General features: G+C 39.5%; 2 protein-coding genes and 1 pseudogene across 2 annotated transcripts; all 3 read left to right on the top strand.

Annotated features, from left to right (window-relative positions):
• The first annotated feature begins 172 nt into the window (after positions 1 to 172).
• LOC124506265 (olfactory receptor 51B5-like) lies at positions 173 to 1,785 on the top strand. Its single transcript, XM_047072290.1, has one exon. The coding sequence runs from the start codon at positions 173 to 175 to the stop codon at positions 1,139 to 1,141; it is 969 nt and encodes a 322-aa protein (XP_046928246.1). The 3' UTR covers positions 1,142 to 1,785.
• Positions 1,786 to 7,781: 5,996 nt separating this feature from the next.
• Positions 7,782 to 8,714, top strand: LOC124505769 (olfactory receptor 51B2-like). Its single transcript, XM_047071804.1, has one exon. It carries the CDS (start codon positions 7,782 to 7,784, stop codon positions 8,712 to 8,714), a length of 933 nt encoding a protein of 310 aa, XP_046927760.1.
• Positions 8,715 to 16,163: 7,449 nt separating this feature from the next.
• LOC124505823 (olfactory receptor 51B2-like) lies at positions 16,164 to 17,057 on the top strand (annotated as a pseudogene).
• The last annotated feature ends 389 nt before the right edge of the window (positions 17,058 to 17,446 follow it).

Below are 17,446 nucleotides of genomic sequence, written 5' to 3'. Positions count from 1 at the left end.
ATATGCAGTTAAGAACACAGAAGATACAACTTGTTTTGAGAATATGTTTTGAGAAACAATAGCTTATATTGATGTCATTATTACCTTTAAGAAAGAATTCTGAGACGATATAGTTGGAGGGATACCTTGAAAGTGGAGCTGTATTTCTGTGGTAATAACAGAAAAAAAAGACATGTCTTTGGATAAACCCGACGAGAGGCCGAACGGCAATTCCAGTTCCTTCCTGTTGACTGGTTTCCCAGGCTTGGAGGCAGCTCACCACTGGATTTCCACACCCTTCTTTTTCATCTACATCTCTGTCCTTTTAGGCAACAGCACCCTCCTCCTTCTCATTAAGGAAGATCACAATCTTCATGAACCTATGTACTATTTCCTGGCCATGCTAGCAGCCACAGACTTAGGGCTGACCTTGACCACGATGCCTACGGTGCTCAGAGTCCTCTGGTTGGATCACAGGGAGATTGGGAAAGTAGCCTGTTTTTCTCAAGCCTACTTTATACACTCACTTGCCTTTGTAGAGTCTGGTGTTTTGCTTGCTATGGCTTATGATCGTTTTATTGCCATTCGCAACCCCCTTAGATATACCTCCATACTCACTTATACTCAAGTGCTGAAAATTGGACTGGGAGTTCTGCTGAGGGGGTTTGTATCTGTTATCCCTCCAATTGTACCCCTTTATTTTTTTCCCTATTGCCATTCCCATGTCCTCTCTCATGCATTCTGCCTTCACCAGGATGTCATCAAACTGGCCTGTGCTGACACCACCTTCAATCGGCTGTATCCAGTTGTGCTTGTAGTCTTTATATTTGTGCTGGATTCTCTGATCATCCTCATCTCCTATGTATTGATACTCAAGAGTGTCCTGAGAATTGCCTCCAAAGAAGAGAGGGCCAAGGCCTTCAACACCTGTGTCTCCCATATCTGCTGTGTCCTGGTTTTCTATGTCACAGTCATTGGATTGTCTCTGATTCATCGGTTTGGGAAGCAGGTTCCACATATTGTCCACCTCACTATGAGCTATGTATATTTTCTTTTCCCTCCACTAATGAATCCTATAATCTATAGTGTCAAGACCAAGCAGATCCGGAGTGGCTTTCTTTGCCTTTTTGCTAACCATCATAGTCCCTCGCACAAAATGTAAGAAATCTGGGTTTTGGCAGTGGAGCAAAGAAATCTCATATCAAACACCCATGATCAAATCTCTTGGTAAAATAATTGCTAAAGTAGAGCTAAAAATTTCCCTATAGTACCTCTGTAAGCTCAGGTCTTTGGTCTAATCTAGTTTGTGCAATTCTTCTTAAAGAAAATTATTGTATATTTAATATCTGTTTGCCACTCAATTTTTGTGATAACAACACCATGGGTGTTTATAGTTGTGTCTATAATGTATTTATAATATGTACCTTTAGGGTTTTAGAAAGGTGGCAGATAGGAAAAGAGTTATAAGGGTATAAAATAATGAGTTGGTTTGCATGAAATAAAGTTTGGTCTGTTTATATCCAATGTCATTCCCATGAATTGCTCCACAGATATTCACACAAATTGTGGGAACCTGTGTGTCTGACCACTGATGTTCTGTAACTTTCCAGTAAAGAAGTATGAATTCTTCCTCACTCAGTGTTGTAATCACTTAACATCCCAACCATATCATTGATTCCTCCCCTCTCCATCAAATGACCATGAATTTGTCTCAAGAATTATAAGCTTGGGGAATGTGGGTGGCTCAGTCAGTTAAGTGTCTGACTTCAGCTCAGGCCATGATCTCACAGTTGGTGGGTTCGAGCCCCATGTCAGGCTGTGTGCTGACAGCCCATAGCCTGGAGCCTGCTTTGAATTCTGTGTCTCCCTCTCTCTCTGCCCCTCCCCACTTGTGTTCTGTCTCTCAAAAATAAATATTTAAAAAAATATTAAAAAAATAAGCTTGTATTTATTTCCCAAGGCACTGCTAACTTATGAAAAACTAGTTTGTGATAAGAGGAACAATGGATAAAAAAGAGGAAATAGACATAGTCAGTGTTCCCTTCCATCTTTGCCCTCATTCATATCTTACTATTCCACTGTTAGCTCTGATGTTGGTACCATCTCCAGAACATTTACCAATGGCTAACTGGTCTGTCTGAATGGAAGAAATGTTTTTTTTTTCCTCCATCCTTTTATTATGAACAAAACTTGAGGGATTGAAGGAATAGATTTGCACATTTTGGTTGAGATTTTCTGATGAGTTGGGAAGAGAATGTGACTCAAGTCAAAATATCCTCCCAGGGTGGATGCTGTGTCTACATTACATTACATTACATTACATTACAACTGGGGCAAAGAAGGAAGTAGATGAGTCAGGAGAAAAAATATACAGAAGATGCTATTGATGTGATTGGTGCTTTGTCCATATCACTTTACAGAACTGTGTACCTGCTCTTTGCCCCTTATGAGTGTTAGCTACTCATCACTCACATTTGCTGCTTACTTCAGGTTATTATTCTCAAGTCAACTGGAACTGCTTCACCAAGATTATGGCCCCTGCTCCCCAGGAAGCAGACCACAGGCAAATACCAACTCTTTCCTTTCTAAAGCTAAACTCCAGCTGGAACTATGTCCTTGATTATCTCCTTACCATGCCTACCCTTTTATTTTCTCTTGCTCCTTGATCAACAAATAGGAAAAAATTCCGAAGAAAAAGACTTCTCTGAATCTGTAGAATGCCTGAATGTTACCTTCATATATATCATGAATATTATGGGGTAGGAATAGGACTTAAAAACTGCATGACGCCAGAGCTGAGATCCATTGCCAGGTAAGGCCAGAGGAAAATATTTTAACTCAGAAAGTTAGATATTTTTGCTAATGAAGCTGTCTCAATATCTTCAAAACACATAGTCTCATGAAGGTTGAGCTCTGTGACCCACAAGAGACAGGCACTGATGGTGTGACCTTTGTCAGGAAACACTACATCAAAGAAAGGCTTTCACTACCTGAGATGGGAAGTCTTCCCAAATCAGAGAGATTATGCCTCTGGGATTCTGTACTTCACAGGCAGTATTGCAGGGAATATGAAAGGAATGAATAAGGTTTGGAAAACACATGCAGAGCAGAGCCATAATGGCCACTTAAGGAAATGGTGCCCCATCCACTTCCTCCCAGGGCCTTCAAACCTGGCTGTTTGGAGTGTTGGTTGATAAAGGCTAACAGCTGCTCCCATTCTCCAATGACTTGTCCTATGCCTCATGTTGGAAGTTATCCTGACTGGGGTGTCTTGCAGCAAGTGACCTCCATCTGTTCTAGAGGAAGTGGTGCTTCCAGAAATGGTTATACACAAGTGATGTGAAGTTCTATGGATGAGAGGGTAAATCTTCCTACTGATGAAACAGAGAGAATGCTGGAATTCTTGTTGTTTGTCTTACGTTCTCATTATTTGACCTCATTTTCAGCTCAAAATATGATTTTCCAAATCAAGTCACCCTTAAGTTTGCACTTGGCAAAGAGTTTTCAGGGAAAGGGAATTCAGACTCAAATCATTCTCAGAGACTGACTCCTACTAATTGTGACTTCTCAGATCCTACTGACTTTGAGAAAGACTTATGGGCTGAGGAGAGTTCAAGAGGAACTTAACTGAATCTGAAATGTCAGAAGCTAAATTGTGACCTGTATGGTTCACTACATTGCACCCGTTCTCATTTTAATTTCTCGCAGTTGGGCTAGACTCCAGGACAAATTTAGGAGACGAGGCTAAGACAAGACAAGAGAGCTCATCAGATCCTTATCCATGCCAGAATGTGACTACAGCCCTTTCTACTCAAGTACAAATTATCAGGGGAAGTTAAGGATGGAAAGAACACCTTCTCCATCTCCACTACTTCAGTTCATTATTATTTATTATTATTACTATTCATTATTACTTAAAGTAAAATTTATTTTAAGTAAAATTCCTTATAACTTAAAGTAAAAGAAGATTTTTTTTTATTTGACTTATATTCCGAAGGCAAGAACTATTATCTCTGGATAAGACTTACTAAGAGAAAGATAAAAAGCCTACTGTTTAAAAGAATTCATCAGTAACTGCACTCATTTGTGAAATGATATCACTTTAAGAATGCACGTGTGAAGGGCGCCTAAGTGGCTCAATTGGTTAAGCATCCAACTTTGGCTCAGGTCATGATCTCGCAGTTGGTCAGTTCGAGCCCCACATCCCACTCTGTGCTGACAGCCCAGAGCCTAGATCCTGCTTCAGATTCTGTGTCTGCCTTTCTCTCTCTGTCTCTTCCCCACTTATGCTCACTCTGTCCCTCTCTCTCTAAAAGAAAAAAAATAATAAACATAAAAAAAGAATACATGTGTGAAATACTGTATAATAAGTCATCTCATTTGAAACCAAGGGGAGGTAATTGTCAGGGAATTATCAAACTTCACTTAAATTTCATGAGATTCCTTGTTCCTGGATTCAGGAATGACAAAGGCAAATGCAGTTTTGTTGGTATCTTCTCTGTTCAGGTAGAGATCAGAAAGGACAAAGGTGATTTGACAGCACAACTTCCATCTGCTAGAAGAAGCTATAATCCTGCTTTCTGTCTGTAGCAAAAATGTGGGGTTACAGGACACAGCTCTGTGGGTCCTCCTACTTCCCCAGAGGAGGCCAGGAGAAGATATCTCAGAACCCTAATTATTCAGCAGCCAAAGGGACCCTGGGGAAGCATTTTCCTATACAAATAACTTTACCAATTAGTCCTAATAGCACTCTTCAAAGATAACATTTGCATCAGGTTCTATATCAAGACCACAGTTGCCTCTGCCCTTAATTCCTGGTGCCCCAGGTAAGGCTGGGGTGACCATGAGAGAATGAGAGGGAGAGAATAGGGAAGAAAATAAAGATTGCTCTTCTTGGAGTACTCTTCCTTCACGTAGATGTTACAAGATGGTGAATAGAGAACTGAGGAAAGCTATGTGTATCCATGGATTGTGTCCAGCGTAACAGATTCTAACAGAAATGTTCCCTAAAAAGAAAAACTCCCTAGAAAATACTGACTCTCTGAGATATGCAGTGCTTTTTTTGTTTTGTCTTGTTTTATTTTTAAATCGTGGGTGCATATACGCATAATCGAGAGATCCAGGTTGCTACCTAGACCTTTTTGGTAGCCCAGGGCTATCAATATTATTTTTCCTACAACAGGAATATTCTTTGGAAGAGGTGGGAAGAGGAAGAGGCTGCTGTTGGGAGTACAGGTGCAGGGCAGGGCCATCATGACATACACAGGTTCTGACATCACATCTTTTCCTCCTCTTCATGCTATTCTCTACGTTCAGTTTTCTTTCTCTCATATCTCCCTATGTTGCCTTTCTGTCCTCCCCTTCCTCTTCTTTGTGCTTTTTGCCTTCAGTAATTTGATGAAGTCTCAGTTATAGGACAAAACTCTGTGTGTGTGTTCTTACTTCTATGCCTAACCTTAAGAATTGCCATTCCTTTAAGATTTGGGGTGGTCACAGTGTAAGAGCTCCACTGGGGGTAAGACCCAGTCAGGACTGGTCAGGAATATCCACCTTTGAGAAAATATTAGAGTTTGGAGGGCCTGAGGGTGACCACATATGCAGGGTGTTGGTGAGTTATTGGTCACTCTTAATTGGACATTTGTTTGGTAAAGGCTGTGCTTCGATCAATCAGCTTACACATTAGCCAATTAGTATATCAGTAAGTAGTATTTGGAAGTCAATGTCAATACATAACTCAGTTTAATGTCAGCTTACCAGCCAGTTGTTGCATCACTGTGTTACAAATAAGACTACTAAAATTTCATTAATGACCGGATAATCTATGTCAAAATGTGTCTTTGCTTCCAGGAAGGCTGATACATTCCCATAGCAGTCAATAAAGAAAGCAATGTTAGCACTGGATTGAAAATACATCCATGTTTCAATTGGGTGAGTTAATTAGAGCCCCTAGGTCTGAGACGCTAGTAATATGATGTAAAAGACAAAACATTTTGCATTAAGTTTTGTGCAGGAGCCTGGGTGATGCAGAAGAGACATATGGGACTTAGCTACAGGGAGAGAGCAAAGTGAGGAATAAGATTTAAACACACACACGCACAAACTGTAATGGACATAAGGAGGAGGGAATAGGAAGATGACAGGATGGAGATTACATCCAGCTGAATGTTAGGTGCAAGTGCAAGAGAGGCAGAAATCACCAGATGTGCCCAACCACAGCCAAATGAAATGAACTGAACCACGTATATGAGTGGAAAAGTAACTGTGTAATGTTAGCCACTGAGGCTTTATAGGACTTTGCCACGGGGCAATTTGTTTTAGATTGTCTAATTGACACATTAACTTTCATAGATTTTATATATTAGTTTAATATTTAATGCTACTGTTTTCATATTCTATCGCTGTGCAGCAAATTCCCACAAACAGCTGCTTAACACAAGACTTGTTTATAATACCACAGTCCTCTAGGCCACAGTCTGGTAGGCTTGCCTGGGTCTCTGTTAGGGTGTCCTGAAGCTATAGTCAAGGCAGTGGCCGGGCTGCGGTCTTGTATGAAGGTTCTAGGGAAGAATCCACTTCCAAACTAATTCATGTTGTTGGCAGAATATATTTCCTTATGGCGATAAGTCTGATGTCCCTAATTTTTTACAGGCTGTCAGCTGGGATCTCTCTCTGCTCCTAGAAGCTGCCTGAATTCCTCCCTATGTGGTCCCTTACATCTTCCAACTAGCAACTATCTGTCACATTCTTCTCAAACTTTGAAATACTTGGGTTTTCATTCCATCACTAGTCTGTGAAAAATCTTTGCTTTTAAGGGTATGATTAGATTAGGTCCACCCTGCATCTTCTTTTAATAATAGCTTATTTCATTTTAATGAGCTAAATATGATTACCTCAGGTAGAATTTAGGAATTGAAAAGAAATAGTCACTTCTAAGTTTCCATCTGTTGTCTTCAGCACCAAAAGCAATGCTTCCTTGAAGCAAAAAGTTTAGTAATATAACAGTCCCATGGGGTTAGGAGGTACCTGGACAAGCTTCAGGCACCCCTCTCAGGGGTTTCCTGAGTGAGTTGGTCCTGTGTGGTTGCATAATATACTTACCCACACAAATTATTATAGTGTGAGCTATAATTCAAGTATATATGGTATCATCGAAAAAGAGCTTATTTTTGTGACAAGACCATGAGGTTTGTGTCCTTAATGCCAAGTCAAGTCCCTCATATAGGTAGGTATCACCAATTTCTATTTGGAGAATCAGTGGACACATATTGTGAATGGCGGATCCAAAATGAAAAGACTGACTTCTTTCCTACACTATAAAATATGTTCACCATAGAGAGGAGAATAAACTAGATGACAGAAACAGAGATGGACAAAGATACAGATATAGATGGACTGCATTTTAGAGATGGTGGATTAAATACGATGTAGTATTAAAATTACTTTTGACTTTTTCCTTTTTATTCTTTTTAAATTTTTTTTGTTTATTTATTTTTGAGACAGAGAGAGACCAAGCATGAACAGGGGAGGGGCAGAGAGAGAGGGAGACACAGAATCGGAAAAAGGCTCCAGGCTCTGAGCTGTCAGCACAGAGCCCGACGCGGGGCTCAAACTCATGGACCGCGAGATCATGACCTGAGCTGAAGTCAGACGCTTAACCGACTGAGCTACCCAGGTGCCCCTTTTTTTATTCTTTTTAATGTGACTACTAGAATATGTAAAATCACACATATGGCTCAAATTATATTCCTACTGCACAGGGTTGGTCTAGAGAGAACTTTTTTGTTTCTTCTCAGGGATCCACCATGTGGTCCAACATCAGTGCTGCCCCTTTTCTACTGACTGGCTTTCCAGGTCTGGGGATATTTCATCCTTGGATTTCCATCTCTTTCTTTGTCATTTATGTCTCCATACTCCTTGGCAATGGCACCATCCTCTACCTTATCAGAGAAGACCACACTCTCCACCAGCCGATGTACTACTTTGTGGCTCTGTTGGCAGCCACAGACCTTGGAGTGACTTTGACAACAATGCCCACCGTGCTTGGTGTTCTGTGGCTTGGTCACAGGGCAATCAGCCAAGGAGCCTGCTACTTTCAGGCCTATCTAATCCATTCACTCTCTATTGTGGAGTCTGGAGTCTTGCTTGTTATGGCCTATGATCGTTTCATTGCCATCCACAGTCCCCTGAGATACACCTCCTTCCTCACCAATGCTAGGGTGGTGAAGATAGGTCTGGGGGTTCTAATGAGGGGATTTATACTTATTGTGCCCGTAATCATCACCCTCTCTGGATTTCCCTACTGTGGATCCCATGTTCTCTCTCATGCTTTCTGCCTACACCAGGATGTGATCAAACTGGCCTGTGCTGACATCACCTTCAATAGACTCTATCCTATAGTGCTGGTCTCATTAACTGGCTTCTTGGACTCTGTGCTTATCCTGATCTCTTATATTCTAATCCTTAATACTGTCATGGGGATTGCCTCAGGTAAGGAGCAGGCTAAGGCTCTAAACACTTGTGTCTCCCATATTAGCTGTGTTCTGGTTTTTTATGTTACTGTTACTGGGTTGACCCTTATTCATCGATTTGGGAAATATGTGCCACATGTAGTTCATATTATCATGAGCTATATTTACTTCCTCTTCCCCCCATTTATGAATCCAATCATCTATAGTATTAAGACCAAGCAGATAAGGAATGGCATCAATCGCCTTCTCTCTTTGCATAGAATTTGATTCTGATCTATTTACCTTGGAGTCTGTCCCCACTGTGGGATGTGTTTCTTGGGAGCATGGACTATACAAAGCCAATGTGGCTCACAGTCAAAGGGACCAGCATTCCTGTCATTTAAATGACACAGACTCATCATGCTGATTCTTCACCCCTTGCCCCCATCATACTCCCAGGGACATTGACCTTAGTCCTGGTGCTTTGTTTGGTAGGTTGGTTTGCTGTATACTGTCATTTTTTAGTCTGTCAGAATTATTTGTCTTCATGGTTAACTGAGATCAATGATATTTGAAATGGCTGCAGAGTCTATACGATGATAGGGGAATAAAATAGCTTGAAAGAGTTTCCCAACACTTTGTGGAAAACAGTTAAAAATTTCTTGTGTGCTTGAGAGTGCATCAGAGATGACAGAGGGTCTTAGAAAACCCTAAAGGTACTGCATGTCACTAAAGTGGATTGGAAGGAAATGAGAATAAGATATTCAGACTAAGAGAGGTCTTGCCACCAAAACAACCCATGGCCAAACAAGCGCTTGGATTCCAGCAGTGTCAGCATAGCTAGATGCCCACAATGGATTAATGAGAAAGCTCTGAGTTGATAATATGTGGTGTCTTCAAACTTATGGGCTGAGGAATTCAAACCACTGCAATAAAATAAAGTTCCATTTCTTGGACACCTGAAGTTTTTTTCTGTGATATGCACTTCAGAACCTCAACATATGCCTAATGGAAAAGGGATACTAGTCAAGGAAGCATTCCAATATGTATGCAGGGGCAACATTTTGTCTTTTTTTTTTTTTCTGGATTGAGGGGATGGTAGTGAAATGAACTATTTTCAAGAAATATTGTAATTTTCCAGACTTAAAACATTTAAGATATTTAAAGAAAGCTCTCCCAGGGCTTCCCAGGCATTTTATTCCATACAGGGGTAAACATGATGAGAATCTGTCCATGAGCAATACAGGAAGAGAAGCTATATTTTATTAGTTCATCATGAGGTAAAGAGGGTTAGGGAGAATGTGTACATTCAGCAAAATTATAGAAAATTGTGTTGGCAAATAAAATGCTAATGTATTCAATCAATAATTAGTCCATGACATACATTTATTTGTTTATTTATTTATTTACTGGAAAAGGAATTGTCAGGATCCCCAGAGTAATTTCCTGTAACCAACAGATTCTCTTGTAAAATAATTTATTTCTCCTTTGAAGATGGCTATTTATAAAATAACCTTTGAAAAATCATTGACTTAGGGGCACTTGGGTGGTTCAGTCACTTAAGTGTCCAACTTTTTTTAAAAAAAATTTTTTTTAATGTTTACTTATTTTTGAGACAGAGAGAGACAGAGCATGAACAGGGGAGGGGCAGAGAGAGAGGGAGACACAGAATCTGAAACAGGCTCCAGGCTCTGAGCAGTCAGCACAGAGCCTGACGCGGGGCTCGAACTCACGGACCATGAGATCATGACCCGAGCCGAAGTCGGACACTTAACCGACCGAGCCACCCAGGCGCCTCTAGTGTCTAACTCTTGATTTCAGCTCAGGTCATCATCTCACAGTCATGGGATCAAGCCTTGCCTTGGGCTTTGTGTTGACCGTGGCAGAGCCTGCTTGGGATTCTTTCTCTCCCTCTCTCTCTGCCCCTTCTCTGTGTGTGCTCTCTCTTTAAATAAATAAATAAATAAACAACAAAAAAGAAAATCATTGATTTAGGTCTTCTATCATTGTTTGCTCTCCTTTTTAAAATTTCTTTAATGTTTATTTATTCTTGAGGGACACAGGATAGAGTGTGAGTGGGGGAGGAGTAGAGAGAGGGAGACCCAGAATCTGAAGGAGGCTCCAGGCTCCGAGCTGTCAGCACAGAGCCCGACATGGGACTTGAACTCACAAGCTGTGAGATCATGACCTGAGCTGAAGTCGGATGCTTAGCTGACTGAGCCACCCAGGCATCCCAGTTTGCTCTCATTCTTAATTCACCTAGCTTTTTTCTTCATTTTAACTAGGTTTTTCCCATTAATTCTATGAAAGAGAAAAGAATAATAAGTCTGTGTAGTCCAAGCAGTTCAAAAATTAAAAATAAAAATATAAAACAAGAATTTAAAAGCAAGGGAAAAGATACATTTAAAAAAATCAAGACAATGGTGACATAAGTAAGTATAACATAATAAGTATCTCTAATAGAGTGATGCCTAGAAATGAATTCAAATAAAAACAATGAAATAGACAAAGTAATTCCATATTTATACACTATGTAAACAAGATGTAATAAGCATGATCTTTATTTTTATCATCTATCTAAGCAAAAACATCTTAAAAATTCAACATTTCATAGAAATAGTTACCAATTTTACTTCACCTTATTATTATGTATAAAATTATATTCTAACTTTTACAATATATACTTGTTCTCAAACTTGCTCAGATAACATGGATGGGGTATATCTAGAGGTATGGAACACACTATTACATTTAAATATGCTAAAACTGTAATCATGTAATATCTTTGAATTTAGTAAGCATCAGTTTATTCTTAGGAAGTATGGAAAATTTGTTGAAATTAAAAAAGCACAGTATGGCAGAAAGAATGTGGTCTTTGAAGAAAAAAGCACCTCTCCTCTTGCCTCCTTCACTTACAACCTTCGTGATCTTAAACAAGTCATTTAATCTCTGAGCCTTATTATCTGTCAGTTAAGAATAACAAAATGCAGGCTATTGGCACTCATATGTCCTATTAATTTTATTAGTATTGTCTTAGTATTAGTATCAATAATTAATTATGTTAGTATTAATTATATTAGTTTGCCGAAGCCAAACATCTGAAAATTTTGACCTGTCAACACTCAAATAGGAGGGAAGAACACTTCAGCGAGTAGGAAATCATTAAATATATAATGATTCTTTCATATGATGAAATACATAGCTAATAAGAATAATAATTATATGTTTTAAACAGCTTTTGGAAATGATGCTCCTTCAAGCTTCTCCCTGGGTCACTCCCAATGTCATTTTCTCCTGGGACGACACAGGGTATCCAGTCCACTGACACTTTTATTTCTGATTCCTTCTTGTCTTCATTTGCCTTGACAACCTAGATGGTTTTATTTTCAGTTCTTTGGAGGCTCTTATATCACTATCCTATATGTTTTGTTTGTTTGTTTGCTTGGGTTTATTTAATTTAATTTAATTAATCTACGTTTTTAATGTTTATCTATTTTTGAGAGACAGAGAGAGACAGAGCATGAGCAGGGGAGGGGCAGAGAGAGAAACACAGAATCCAAAGCAGACTCCAGGCTCTGAGCTGTCAGCACAGAGTCTGACTTGGGGCTTGAACTCATGAACTGTGAGATCGTGACCTGAACTAAAGTCAGAAGCTTAACTTACTGAGCCACATAGGTGTCCCTGTTTGGATTTATTTTAAATTGATCCTAGACATTTCATTCTTTTATACTCTTCTGAGAAAACTTAACAAAACAAAGCAGAATTAACCCTTATGTAGATCTGAACATTTTCCAGGACTTGTGCCAATATATATATATATATATAAAGTTAACTTACACAGTTTTGACCATCATTCTTTACTAACATTCACGAAAACTGTTTCAACTACGTCCACCATCCCCATTTTACAGATGAGGAAGCTCCAGTGTTAAAGACACAGAACTTGTAAGAAGTAGCTTTGGGCTCATACCTACGCTCATACTTCAGGGCCCATGCTCTTAATCACTACTTCTAGTAACTTGAAACAGTTTCCAATCTGATCTGATTATTGATCATTCTAAGGTCCTTCCTCCTACTCTCATATTTGTTTTTTAAACTCAAGATGCACATGTATAACTGCTTAGGAGACATTTTTACCTGACTGCTTATAGACACACAAAGCCCTCAACTGAATGATTCTCTTCATTCTTTCTCCAAATCCAGTATGTAAAACAGTGCTTAGTGCAAAAGAGTCAAATAACAAATAACTGTTGATTACTAAATAAAGTCGGTCTCTTCTGTGATCCCTATTTTAATATCTCCACCCAGATAAAATCAGAAATGCAGATACCATCTTTAACAATTCTCTCTCCTTAATCTACTGCCTTCAGTCACCAACCTCTCCTCTTTCTTTAAAAAAAATTCTTTTAATGTTTATTTATTTTTGAGAGAGAGAGAGAGAGAGACAGAGTATGAGCAGGGGAGGGGCAGAGAGAGAGGGAGACAGAATCTGAAGCAGGCTCCAGGCTTTGAGCTGTTAGCACAAAACCCAATGCAGAACTCAAACTCACAAACCACGAGATCATGACCTGAGCCAAAGTCAGGCGCTTACCCTACTGAGCCACCCTGGCACCCCACCAGCATTTCCTCTTTCTAAGCCATACAATCCTTCTCCCTTCCACTTCTACGCAGCCCTACTGACAATACCTCATCACATCCACACCAACACTGTTTCTCTCCTGGATTATTGTAGTTGTATCCTACACTCTCCTCACTCACTCTTTCTCCTTTTCAATGTGTCCTTCATACTTTAACCAAAGTACAATTACAAGAGAGATTATCTGATCTTGACCCCTGCCCCTTTATTTCACATTCATTGCTCTCAGGGTGAAGTCACAACTCCTTACATGATTTGTAAGACCCTACATGATTAGAACCTGATGCACTGTAAGTGCAGAGCCCCATGTGGGGCTCAATCCCATGAACCGCATCATCATGACCAGAAGCAGAGAGGGCTCAGGTGCAGGAGCAAACAATGGAGAGGAAAGATATGTGGACCTCAAAAGGAAATAATGAAGGGCTTCTTTCCCTCCCCTATATCCACTTAGAATCAAGTTATGCTCTCAGACTGAGCACTTTGGGCTGTTTCTATGGGTGTGTGTGTGTGTGTGTGTGTGTGTGTGTGTGTTGTTACAAGTCTAGGAATCCTATTTACCTAGAAAAACATCATAACCTGAAAATCAGGTTGGTAGATTATCTATATCTTTTCATCATTATGGACCCTGTTGAAACATTAATTGGCAATACTTTGCATAACACCACACAGAGATCAAGTCCAGTTATACACTCTGCTGGTGTGTATTGTTAGATTCTTCAGGACAGAGACTGCACTTATTTAATGATTTTCTCAGCATTCAACATAGGTACAATGATCGTGTGGCGTGTGATTACTAATTCTGTGCACATTCAAAATACTCATCTTTCCACTCGTCCCAGATGATGCTAAGGAATGGTGCTTCTACTGGCTGTCTATACCTTCATATGTATGGTGCCCTTTGAGTGACAATTCATCAGATATTGATAAGACAGGTCCTCCAGAACCTTAGGAAGTCACTAAAGAAAATACATGTTCTGAGTTGGGAACTGCTGCTCAATTTCAAGACCATAGCTTTCCTATCTCTATCCAGTTCTTCTGCATCTGATGTAATTTTCTCAACATTTGTCAATAAATAAACCCATATGCAGCCAAGCCATGATTTTGGAAATTTTGCTACATAATGTAGGCTTGGGAAGGTGCATGTAGTATGGTGCCAGCCCTGAGGAAACTGTCTATAGTGGCTTCAGTTTGATGACTATATCTTGTGCTCCTAGAACCCTCCCCCCAACCTGCTCCTGGATAAGTATCAGAGTCCTCTTTTCATCCTGGGCAGATTTTCTCTTTATTCCAAAGGCTCAGGAACATGTCCTGCTTTTTAAGTTCTTAGAGCTATCACAGATTTCTCTATATCTTGTTATTTTTCTGATCCAAGCCTAGCTATTAAGAGAAATACAGTCTCCTTGTTTCTCAAACATTTTTCTGATCATAAAAATAGTAAGAACTTATGTCCTTGTTGGTCTTGGACATTTCATTATCCATCTTTGAGAAGACCTAATTAATTTTCAAGGAGAAGCTTGCAGTCTGGAAATACAGTTTAATCATTCTGAATTCCTTTCCTTAAATAAATTCAGGACTTTATGGGTTTTTGTTTTTGTTGTTTTTTTTCCCTGTAGAACAGGTGTCTCTAATTTACTACCTCTCACAACTACCTTTCTCTGCCTCTTATATATTGGTTTCTCACCCCTGTTTTTAAACCTCAGCAAACTTTCAGGAGTAGAACATTGGTACAATAATAGTAATATAAACCTCTGTTATGACTTTATGTGCTTTAATTTTAGGGAACACCTAGGGTTGGTGATTTCTATCTCAATGAGTACCATGCCCACACAAATGTAACTTCAGAGCATTTTTTTATACAAGAGTTATGTTCTTTGTGAATTGTCCTGATTCTCATTTATTTTTGATACTAAGGACATTTTATGAGGAAGTATTCCACTTCTGAATTTTTGGTAAAGGAAGACTGCAGGATAAAATGTAATAGGTGCTGTATCTGGGGCTGTGTCCACCAAGAAAGTGGATGTAGTAGAAATGACTGACACCTTTAGGCTGTAGGAACATTGTAATGTGACCAGTCCCATAAGCAACAGCTCATCAGATATCAAGCGTCAACGAAACAGGAGCTAAGAGGTAAGAGGAGACATAGAGAAAGAATATGAACATTCAATTATGTCAAAATATTTTGGAAAAACAAGAGAACCAGTGAATTAAGGAGCTATGAAAAAAATGTATGAGGATATTTGGAAGGAACAAAGAAACCAGCCAGGTAGAAGAATCCAAAAGCACATGTCTCCAAAGATGGAATAAATATGAAATGTTGAGAGCAGTGATTCTCAGATATTACAGTGCACCTGAATCACTTAGGGATGGTGATCAAATGCAAATTTTGGTTCAGTGGGTTGGAGGTACAGTCAGTCTAAGGCCACATGTCTAACAAGTCCCTATGCTTGTTAGTTGTGGCTGGTCTGTGGACCAAGCTTCCGGTAGTCAACCTCCAAAAAGGGATATCTGTTCAAGCAAGAAAGCAATCAGAAGTGATGGTGGTGACTGTGTGTGAATGAAATGTGTGAACGTTCAATTTCAAAAACAAACAAAGCCAAGCTTTTCTGGAAAAAAAAGTATGTATTTATCATGAATTTGAAAGATAAATGCAAAATCAAAGTTAAATGTGTCCAGAAACTTAGCAAACATAGCAAGAAAGCAACTAAGTAAGATTTTTGGCCACTTGTACTTACTTATCTTTTTTTTGTTGTTATACACTGTTACTGGAGGAAAATATTAAGCATACACACAATAGGAGGACCTGATATTGTAAGAAAAATGAATGAAAATATTTCTTTTAATTTGAGAAAATTTTAACTATTAACCTAATTTTTTTTCTAATTAGAGACAGACTAACATTCCTTATCTAACTATAACCTGCAAACTTCCACTATTCATGTGGAGGAAAAGGAAAATACCTGTGGAGTTACGTTTATCACACCGATTAATTACCTCCAAGTATGAAGGTTGTGACTGAGGCTTCTGTAATAAAATACCACTAAAATGTCCAGGTTCCTGGTTTAAAGGTTTCTAGAAAGTTGCTCTCCATCTGTGGACATACTATGTGGCCCAATATTAGAGCTGCCCCTTTTTGCTGACTGGCTCCCCAGGTCTGGAAGCTGCTCATCACTGGATCTCCATCCCCTTCTTTGCTGTCTACATCTCTGTGCTTCTTGGCAATGGTACTCTCCTCTACCTCATCAAGGATGACCACAGCCTCCATGAACCCATGTATTATTTCCTTGCCATGCTGGCAGGCACAGATCTGATGGTGACATTGACCACGATGCCAACTGTGATGGGTGTCTTGTGGATGAATCACCGGAAGATGAGCCACGGAGCCTGCTTCCTGCAGGCCTACTTCATTCACTCCCTTTCCATCATGGAATCGGGTATCTTACTTGCCATGGCCTATGACCATTTTATTGCCCTCCACAATCCCTTGAAATACACTTCCATTCTCACCAATACTCGTGTTGTAACTTTAGGGATGGGAGCTTTTATGAGGGGTTTCATATCCATCATCCCTGTAATCCTGCAGCTTTTTCTCATTTCCATATTGTCACTCTCATGTTCTCTCCCATGCTTTCTGTCTTCATCAAGAAGTCATGAAACTGGCCTGTGCTGACATAACTTCCAATAGACTTTACTCTGTAATTTTGGTTCTTTTAACAATCTTCCTAGATTCTCTGATCACCCTTTTTTCCTATATCCTAATTCTTAAGACTGTCATGGGCATAGCCTCTGGTTAAGAGAGAACCAAGGCCCTCAATACTTGTATCTCCCACATTGGCTCTGTTCTCATCTTCTATGTCACTGTGGTTGGTCCGTCATTCATCCACAGGTTTGGGAAGAATGTGCCACCAGTGGTCCACGTAATAATGAGCTATTTCTACTTCCTCTTCCCTCCTTTAATGAATCCTGTCATCTATAGCATCAAGACCAAGCAAATTTAATATGGTTTTCTCTGTCTTCTATCCAAACATAGATTTGGAAGTTAAACTCTGAGGTGGGTGATTGCCCAGAGCAGATGGTAGGGATCTGACGTTTCTCTGAACAGAGGGCTGTGGAATTCCACTAAGTCTTAAAAGCCTCTATTTCTTTAAAGATACAATGCCATTTAGGAAGCTTATCAGCCCTTGAATTTATAGATTTGCCACTTGTTAAGTTTAGGAGTTGATTTGTTTCCTTGTCATTCTGTGTTCTTCTCTTTAAGTTCTAAGTAGAGGATAGAAAAAGTTTTAATCTGTCTGGAAAATTAAGTGCAGTTCTGATATTATGGTTTTTGTACATGCAATTAATTTTCATGTTAAAAAGCATCAACAATTTGTGGTAGCCATTTGCA

Source organism: Lynx rufus, unplaced genomic scaffold (assembly GCF_022079265.1).
Source record: "Lynx rufus isolate CCGP_SWC_20201006 ecotype Redwood Valley unplaced genomic scaffold, mLynRuf1.p SCAF_9, whole genome shotgun sequence".
In the NCBI taxonomy this organism is placed as follows: domain Eukaryota; kingdom Metazoa; phylum Chordata; class Mammalia; order Carnivora; family Felidae; genus Lynx; species Lynx rufus.
Note: the sequence above shows the minus strand (reverse complement) of the source record. Positions and strands in the feature narration are given on the sequence as shown.

What these genes read in the sequence shown, in the direction of transcription:
- LOC124506265 (XM_047072290.1), top strand. Translation starts at nt 173, where the DNA reads ATGTCTTTGGATAAACCCGACGAGAGGCCGAACGGCAATTCCAGTTCC.
- LOC124505769 (XM_047071804.1), top strand. Translation starts at nt 7,782, where the DNA reads ATGTGGTCCAACATCAGTGCTGCCCCTTTTCTACTGACTGGCTTTCCA.